The 8,300-nt window shown below is 36.0% G+C and overlaps 1 protein-coding gene across 2 annotated transcripts; it reads left to right on the top strand.

Annotated features, from left to right (window-relative positions):
* Positions 1 to 455: 455 nt before the first annotated feature.
* On the top strand, positions 456 to 6,282 carry LOC105155824 (putative trehalose-phosphate phosphatase F). Of its 2 annotated transcripts, XM_011071793.3 has the most exons (12): positions 456 to 613; positions 3,179 to 3,269; positions 3,354 to 3,842; positions 3,923 to 4,063; positions 4,153 to 4,224; positions 4,361 to 4,486; positions 4,774 to 4,932; positions 5,043 to 5,120; positions 5,216 to 5,285; positions 5,363 to 5,433; positions 5,720 to 5,812; positions 5,936 to 6,282. In XM_011071793.3, exons 3-12 carry the CDS (start codon positions 3,549 to 3,551, stop codon positions 5,993 to 5,995), a joined length of 1,164 nt encoding a protein of 387 aa, XP_011070095.1. In that variant the 5' UTR covers positions 456 to 613; positions 3,179 to 3,269; positions 3,354 to 3,548; the 3' UTR covers positions 5,996 to 6,282. The 2 variants fall into 2 exon arrangements, with proteins under 2 accessions (XP_011070095.1, XP_020547827.1); XM_020692168.2 differs by lacking the exon at positions 3,179 to 3,269 and having other exon boundaries at positions 463 to 613; positions 3,322 to 3,842.
* The last annotated feature ends 2,018 nt before the right edge of the window (positions 6,283 to 8,300 follow it).

Raw genomic sequence — 8,300 nt, 5'->3', positions numbered from 1 at the left:
TTATCTCCTTATATTTTTTAAAATTGAAGCAATTTATCTCCTTAGACAGGAAGGTAAATAACTTCATTTTAAAAGGTATTGAGAGGTAGATTGCTATTTTTCTATCACATAGAGATAATTTACTCATTTACGATATTATTGAGAAATAAATTATATTAAACTTGTAAAACAAATACCTACACATTTAATTAGACTCGATTTAAAACTTCAAACTAATTTATAAGAGTTCAACTTTAACTGATGAACTAAAGCATTAATGGTTGCTTTTCCAATGCTAGAAAGGCAGAATCGGTGGAAAAATACACGTGAGAGAGGTGAGTGTTTTGTGTGTATTATTTATTATTTATTATTATTATTATTATTGTTTTTCCCAAATCAAACGACCGGAAGAGACGATAGAGAGGTTGCCTTGTCTTGCACGTCTCTTTCTCGCCCTCTCCCTACTCTATAAATACCTGCCATTTTCCCCTCCGCTTCTCCTTCTTTCTCTTCCCCTTCTCTCTCTCTCTCTCTCTCTCTCTCTATCTCGGATTTCCTGCTCTTGGGGTTTTCGCCGGAGTCTAAAGCCTGTCGGCATTGCCCATTTGCTCTGCGTTTGCTGAAAAGGTTACAGGTAAGGTTGCGTGTATGGTTTCTGTTTCCGTTTCTTTCTATTGTTGTCTTCTGTGCTATTGGAATTAATCGTAGATGAAATTTCATCCACACCCTTTTCCCTGAAGATCTGTTCGTCTTCAACCCAATGCCTTTTCATTTTGTTTTATTGATTTTCTGCTGAAATATGCCAAAAAATCCGGTCTTTGTTGCTGTTCTTGTATGGGTTTTCACCGGGGATTAATTGCAATTTTTTTTCCCATTTGAAAATTCTGTTAAAAAATTTCACCTAAATAAAGAACATGGGGTAACGTTGAATTTTGACAGGGTCGTATTTCTGAATTTTCTATGATGTTTATAAATATGTAGTGCGTGCGCCTGTGTGTGTGTTTGTGGTCATTTCTTGATTTGACAGAAACTACAAATTAGTCCTCCTTTTGTCGGTTAATTATAAGTGAATGATTTTGTCGGTATTGCTGTTCGGATGTTGAAATATTAATTCTTGATTTTTTACCACCGAAATATGAGAATAATTAGTCAAGTCATCAGGTTGTCTATGATCACAGCCGTCTGCATAAAATTCAGAATTAACAATTATGATAAATATTCTAATTATAGTTAAATTCATAACAAATGCTAATTACTTCTAATTAAAATTTAAAATTTCCCATTGTTTTTGTTTATGTTTGATTATAATAAATAATATATCTACAATGCCACGCCACATCAATATAATATTTATTGTTTTCTTGGCATGTCGCTGCCATATTTGATGTTTCTACACTCAATATATATATTAGAATTTTCTATGAGGGACTTTTCTTTGTATTTTTTTTTCCTTTTCAGCCTGGGATTTGGTATTGGGAGTACATGTCAGTTCTTTGTTATCTCTCCTATTTTCAACTGAATTTTGCATAATTTTTTCAGATGAGTTCTGAGCATTCTCTATGTGTATCACATATGGGATTCTTTTAATGTCTTTGGATCTTTTCTTTTGTTATGGCAATTTTTTATTGTTTTATATGTCTGGAGTTATTCACATCTTTCTTTCACTTGTTTATTTCCTGTAAATTGCATTTTGCTCTCATGTGAAAAATTAAGAAAACATTAATAGATACAAAACTTTGTAAATAGAAAAGCAACGTGATTCCTAGATCTTTGAAAAAGAAGTTCATTCCTTTTCCTTTCCTTTTAAGTTCAGGGTGTTGCATTGACTTTTTCTTAAGGGAGACTTTTTGCCTATTAGCATATTCATAGGGACTGTTGCATTTTCTGTACTATATGGCAGGACCATCACTACTTCCCGTCATGGAATTAGTTACCCAAAAGAAAAGAACACAATTAGAGCCTAACTGTATTTCACCCCTGTAAAACTACCAATAGTCTCACAGTCTTAAAAAAATAAGTTGACTAACTCTTGTGTCACGGGGTTGCTTTGCTCTTTTATTATGTCCTGTTTTTACCTATTTATTATCTTAAAAAGGTGGCTCTTACATTTAAAGCCAAGACTCTTTAATCATGGAAATTACTATTTAATTAATGATAAGTAATTCTTGGAGAAGATGGCTGAACAGAGACTTCCATGTGGATTTGGAAATGGTCCAAACAACTGTTAAGTGTGTTGAATATTCTCAGTAGTAGAGGGGTAGTCAGAAATTCATAAAGCTTTGGGTAGTTGCAGAGTCAAGTCCTTGCAGCTAAAGAAGAAGGGATAAACTGCAATAGATTGGCTTTCTTTCTTTTTTCTTTATTTCTTCAGATTTGAGTCTTCAACTGTCAAAGTTATTTAATGATGTGGGAAGTTGAGAAGTTAGATCCATTGGAGCCCATTTAATTATTTCTTTTTTCCGGGTCGTAGTGATAGAAGCTTCTTATTTAGACCAAGTTTGGTCGAGACCAACAGAGCACACGGCACCTACAATTACACTTGTTATATGATTGGTTATTTTCCTGAAATCGTGCATCGAAGCATTTGGACTTATCTGTACTAAAATTCCCCGAAATGATTCATGTGAAAATATAGGCCTCTTACTTGTGTAATTAAGGAAAACACATAACCTATGTTTGTCTATTATATGAAAGGATGGCTCCTTATTGCAGAAGCTTTTGATCCCATGAATTCAATTTACTTAGATTCAGGAATCAAATAAACACTTTGTTCTCTCCTAAAGCTTGTTTGATTCCTGATTCTTATCCAAACACTGTGTTAAGGACCAATTCGTAAGATGTAAAATCATAATTAACTATCACAAGCTTTCACGTGACTTACTGCAATAATGGAGAAAGATATAACTTATGATGTGCAGGTTTTATGTTAAACGCAACAGGCCCCTGTGAAAACAATAATAGGAAACCAAAAAACTCCTGAAAAAGAAAGGACAACACGACTCCTGATGCGGGAGATAGTGTGCTTCTTTCCCAAAGTTCTGTTGTTCATATTTCCATTCATGTTTTAGAAGTTTGTGTATGCATATCAGCACCTACTCCTTCGCTTTGTTGTGGGTGGTCTTTTTCTGACTGTTTCCTGTTACTTCTTCGTTTTTAGTTTCAATTCATTTGTTATAATTAGTATTATTTCACTTTCCAGGAAAAGAAGTGGTCTGGCTAGACTACATTGTTCTATCAGATAAATTTACTCTGTTATTGGGATAAATGCATTGTGAGTTCTTGGAGATGAGGTATTGTTTTCGTACCTTATGATTTCTGAATTTAAAATGTTTACTTGAACAGCCTCATAATCGACCCCTTTACATTAACATCAGATTTTGCGAAGCCTCTGCTTGATGGACTGCTTCCCAAGCAGCGGAGACAAAAAGACATTGAAGAGGTGGTTTTTCATAGATAAAAGAGTAGGGTAGAAGTTTGATTCATCACTGCATTCTGAGGGTAAAAGCATTTGGACAAAAAGTTCAGTACGCATTTTGTGGTAACGACTGGTGGGAAGACGTCTGAATCCGATGGATTTGAAGTCAACAAATGGTTCTCTGATTGTAGCTGATCCTGCACCGATAACCAAGTCTAGGTTGGGGGCATATTCTGGTCTAATGCCTTATTCACAATCAGGGCCGTCGTTTTCAGCTAACATCACCACAGTTCCAAGGAAAAAACCAGGGAAGCTGGATGACGTTCGCTCCAATGGCTGGCTTGATGCGATGATATCTTCGTCCCCTCCTCGCAAAAAGATTCACAAAGACTTCAATGCTTTCGACATTGTCTCGGACGAGGCGGATGTTGCTTACCAATCTTGGATGGTGTGTTTCTTTTTACTCTAAGTGAGTTATGGTTCTTCCAATGTCAGCAATGTAATTATCTCAGCCTTCTCCTCTCGCAGATTAGGTATCCATCCGCACTCAAGTCCTTCCAACTGATAATGGACCGTGCAAAGAATAGAAAGCTAGTGATGTTCTTAGATTATGACGGAACACTCTCCCCCATCGTAGACGACCCTGATCGAGCTTTTATGTCCAATGAAGTAAGAAATTTCTCGGAATTTAAAGTATTGTAACCTTAAAATGTTTCACCTGTTATGCGCGTGTAATAAGAGCTACTCGTGCTTTACAGATGCGTTCTGCGGTAAGGAGTGTTGCAAAACATTTTCCAACAGCCATCATCAGCGGAAGAAGCCGGGATAAGGTAGAAACCAATAAAGCCCTTGAACAAATTTCATATTTGTCTGTCATCTGTGTCATTGTTGCTGCTGTAAGTACAAGTTAAACTACTACTTGCAGTATGTCTCATTCTCATTTTGTCTGGTTATTTCCTTTCACAGGTTTATGATTTGGTAGGCATAACGGAACTCTACTATGCTGGTAGTCATGGCATGGATATCATGTTTCCCACCAGAGACACGGTGTCCCCTAACCATTTAAATTGCGTTAAGTCAACTGATCTGCAGGTATAGTCGAAACTTATCTTTTCATTCACATACCGGCAGGTTAACTGCATCCCCTTATGGACATACTAGTTGGCTCAAAACCCCATTGCACAATAGAAAATTGCAATATAACCCCTGAACTTTTACAAAATATGCTCCCTGCCGCTTTGCCAACTCTTTTAATGTTCAGGGGGTCGCGTTGCCTTTCTTTTCACTAATGAGATTTTTGCCTATTATGTTCTATCTTTTTCTGCATGGAAGTGATGTTTATTTGGTTTTATTTAACTAAGCTTGTCGCACATGGACAGGGCAAGGAGGTAAATCTATTCCAGCCTGCTAGTGAATTTCTACCCATGATCAATGAGGTCTACAGAACCTTTGTTGAGATCACCAAAGACATAAAAGGTGCAAAAGTGGAGAACCATAAGTTTTGCGTCTCCTTACATTACCGCAATGTAGATGAGAATGTAAGCTTTGCTTCAATCTGAACACTCTCTCGATGTCGTTTGATGTCTAAAATTGCATTTATTATTGGATTTCGTGATGATAAAAAAATCTTTCTTCTGCATTTCAACAGAGTTGGCCTTTAATTGCACAGTATGTTCATGACATTTTGAAAGACTATCCTCGATTACGACTAACACACGGGCGAAAGGTAACTTTCGACTGAACTTGCATGATTATGATTTCCTCCTGCCTTAGATCAGAATGATCTGATTCAAACTCTTTGCCAATCTCTGCTCTGATTAGGTTTTAGAGGTTCGCCCTGTGATCGACTGGGATAAGGGAAGAGCCGTTGAATTTCTTCTTGAATCCCTAGGTCAGTAAACTCCAAACCAAACAAAAGATAACTGCTTGACGATTCGTCTACTGAACAGTTGAAAATTAATCTTGCAGGATTTAGTAACAGTAGTGATGTGCTCCCAATTTATATCGGAGACGACAGAACTGATGAAGATGCATTCAAGGTAATAACACCAGCCTGGAAATTTGATGATCTTGTTAAGGATCAATTTTCTTGTATCACTCTGAAGATGTTATTACCTACATCATAAATAATTATGACTTAAAGAACCATGATAATAATGATAACCTCATTAGCTGGAACAACGGCTGAATAACCACTGCATACTCGTAGTTAATCAGAATTCATTATGATTTTTCACATTTGATGTACTTAAACATGACAAAATATCACATTTCTTGCGGTATGTAAACCGATTTATATAATGTGATGTACTTCTATTTTTTTAGGTGCTGAGAAAGGGAAACCGAGGTTACGGGATACTCGTCTCCACTATCCCGAAAGAAAGCAATGCTTTCTTCTCTCTACGAGACACTTCAGAGGTTAGAATTCACAATCAATATCTTGCTTTTCACTTGTTTTTTCTTACTACTTCCTCTTAGTTTTCTCATCTTACAAATCCCATACCAGAGTTTATGGAAAAATCATGTGAAAATTATGTGCAGGTTCAAGATTTCCTTGAGTCCCTTGTCAGAATGGCACAACAGGATGCAAAGGGTCTTTGATATGATTCGTTACTTGTATAATTTTCATTAACTAGGCAGGCAGGCAGGCAGGCTGCAACTATCATCTGGGCTGAGCCTCTTCTCTCTTTCTAGTTTTTGTAACATGTAATTTTTCATCATGAAGGTTTCTTTTCTTTCTTTCGTTTTTTTTTCTGTATTTTAAAGGTTGATAGATGATGAGGTTTTAGTATTTTTGGCCTCTAAGTAGCTGTAGTCTTATTGAATTTAATTATATTTTACAATCAAAGCTTGGCAATTGTGCATACGAATGCCATTGTTGTTGGGCACGTATTTGAGTAATAGGTCCAAAGTGTTTGGTTTTGTTAGTATTAAATTTTACCATGTCTTGTTTCTTTTTGAAATTAGTCCATTACTTATATTTACAATTTATTAATTTATTTAGACTAGAAAGTACACAACATTTTTGATAAATAATAAGATTAAATTTTAACGTGTTTTGTTCTTGTATGATAGACTGGATTTATTTTTGCATTATTACAATAATCGGAGGTTAATTTTTCAACGTTAATTCTTTTTGGAAAACCAAGAAAGTGATCAATTTTCCATGAAGAATACATGCTCAAAGTTTCTAAGTACTATGTTGTTTAATTGTTAGAAGGACCCAACTTGAGATTAAGTTGATTGCTTCTGAATTGGAATCTCATCTACAAGGTTAGAGATTCTAGTCCAGCCCATATGAGGACAATTGAATAATTTTTTTGAAGCCCAATCCTTGTTATTCTCTAATGCATTTATTTGTGTCCCTAATATTGGCTAAATTAACCAAACTAACCACTATGACATGATACATGGACATCACTTTGACAGATTGGGAGGATTTATATGCCCATAAATGTTCTCTCATTCATTCATGTCAATCTTGTTTTAATTTGGTGACCACTATTTTCAACCAATTACTCAAGTTCTTGTTGAATGTTTCAACTAGTTTATTTATAGCTGCATTATACATTGAAAATATCCTTTGTTTGAAGTTGAGCTTTTCTATGAAGCTATTACATAAAGACTTTTTATTATAAGTGATGATGTAGCGGTGAACTCCATAACATTAGATGATGTCAATGCGAATGAAACCAGCAACATTTTCTTTCTTTACTTGAGAGATACTGATTTAGCCCACTTAGAAAAGTAGTGTATTGTAGCTAAGATATGTAAATGTCTAGCATAAGACTTTGTCAACGGTCCAACCACGTTTAAAGCCTAAGCATCAAATGGCCATGATGCAACTGTTAGGTGCAGCAGTCCTGGCAGTGATTAACGGGGTTGGCATGGCACTAACACGCTTGAAATTTTTGTTCACAAAGCCCCCAATTCGTGCTCGACCCAAGTGTGTCGTTGTGTGGATTTGTTTAATCGTGCTCGTGGTTGGTTGAATGTTCTAAATAGTAGGTCACGTTCATATAACGTGGTTGGCTATTCACATTCCTCAGGTCACGGACCACTTTATCCATTTCTAGTCTACGCCGTAAAGATCGGGTCACCTATGGTCGATACCATATCATGTGGTATCAGAGCCTAAGTTGATACGGTAGGATTTCTTTCTTTCGTTTGATTTACCTTGACTCTATCGTCTACCACCACAATATTTCGTACCTTCCCCCCCCCCCCCCCCCTCCGATTGTTATAAAAAAAATTGAAAAGAAAAGCTCCAAAAAAAGGGAGAGCAGCCTAAAAAGACAAAAATAAAAAAAAAAACAAAAAAAAAAATTCGTTCATCACTTTACTTTGCTATTATCTTTATAAGTCAATTGGTCTTCATTTCCCTAGTTGTATCAAACTTCTTTAGACCATTCTCTAGCTACGGGTGAGTGTGAAGCGTCCACATACACATACTTGGTTGAGAAAAAAATTGGCATTTATTTTTGAGTCACTAGATAAAGCATTGAGTTTCACAGGAGCTTAAACTAGAGAGTGTTGAGTGAAGTGAGACTATCATTGAGAACCAAAAGTGTGAGCCTATTAAGTGAGAAGTGAAACACAAGGAAAAAAATAAAGAGAGAAAAAAAGAGCATGGCAAGAATTTGGTGAGGCTTCTATAAAAATATTTATATATATTTTACTAAATGGCAGAAAATCGAGATAAATGAGTTGTTCAAGCAAGTGATGACAACAACTCGGGACAAACGATACAAGGTGGAGTCGATGCATTCCATATGCAAGCCTTAGTGATCCACTTTGAGAAGTTGCTTGATCGTAAACTAGAAGGACTTCATGACTTGTTGGCAGCCGTTTTTAGTTTGTATAGCATCAGATTTTTTGCTTGTATTGGCAAGGGAAATTTGTGAAG

This window comes from Sesamum indicum, linkage group LG2, assembly GCF_026168435.1.
Source record: "Sesamum indicum cultivar Baizhima isolate 11 linkage group LG2, ASM2616843v1, whole genome shotgun sequence".
Taxonomy (NCBI): domain Eukaryota; kingdom Viridiplantae; phylum Streptophyta; class Magnoliopsida; order Lamiales; family Pedaliaceae; genus Sesamum; species Sesamum indicum.
The sequence above is the reverse complement of the archived record's forward strand: the minus strand, read 5'-3'. Positions and strand labels throughout refer to the sequence as shown.

What these genes read in the sequence shown, in the direction of transcription:
- LOC105155824 (XM_011071793.3), top strand. Translation starts at nt 3,549, where the DNA reads ATGGATTTGAAGTCAACAAATGGTTCTCTGATTGTAGCTGATCCTGCA. An exon ending in GCGGAAGAAGCCGGGATAAG is followed by an intron (nt 4,225 to 4,360) that starts GTAGAAACCAAT and finishes TTCCTTTCACAG; the next exon opens with GTTTATGATTTGGTAGGCAT. An exon ending in CTCTACGAGACACTTCAGAG is followed by an intron (nt 5,813 to 5,935) that starts GTTAGAATTCAC and finishes AATTATGTGCAG; the next exon opens with GTTCAAGATTTCCTTGAGTC.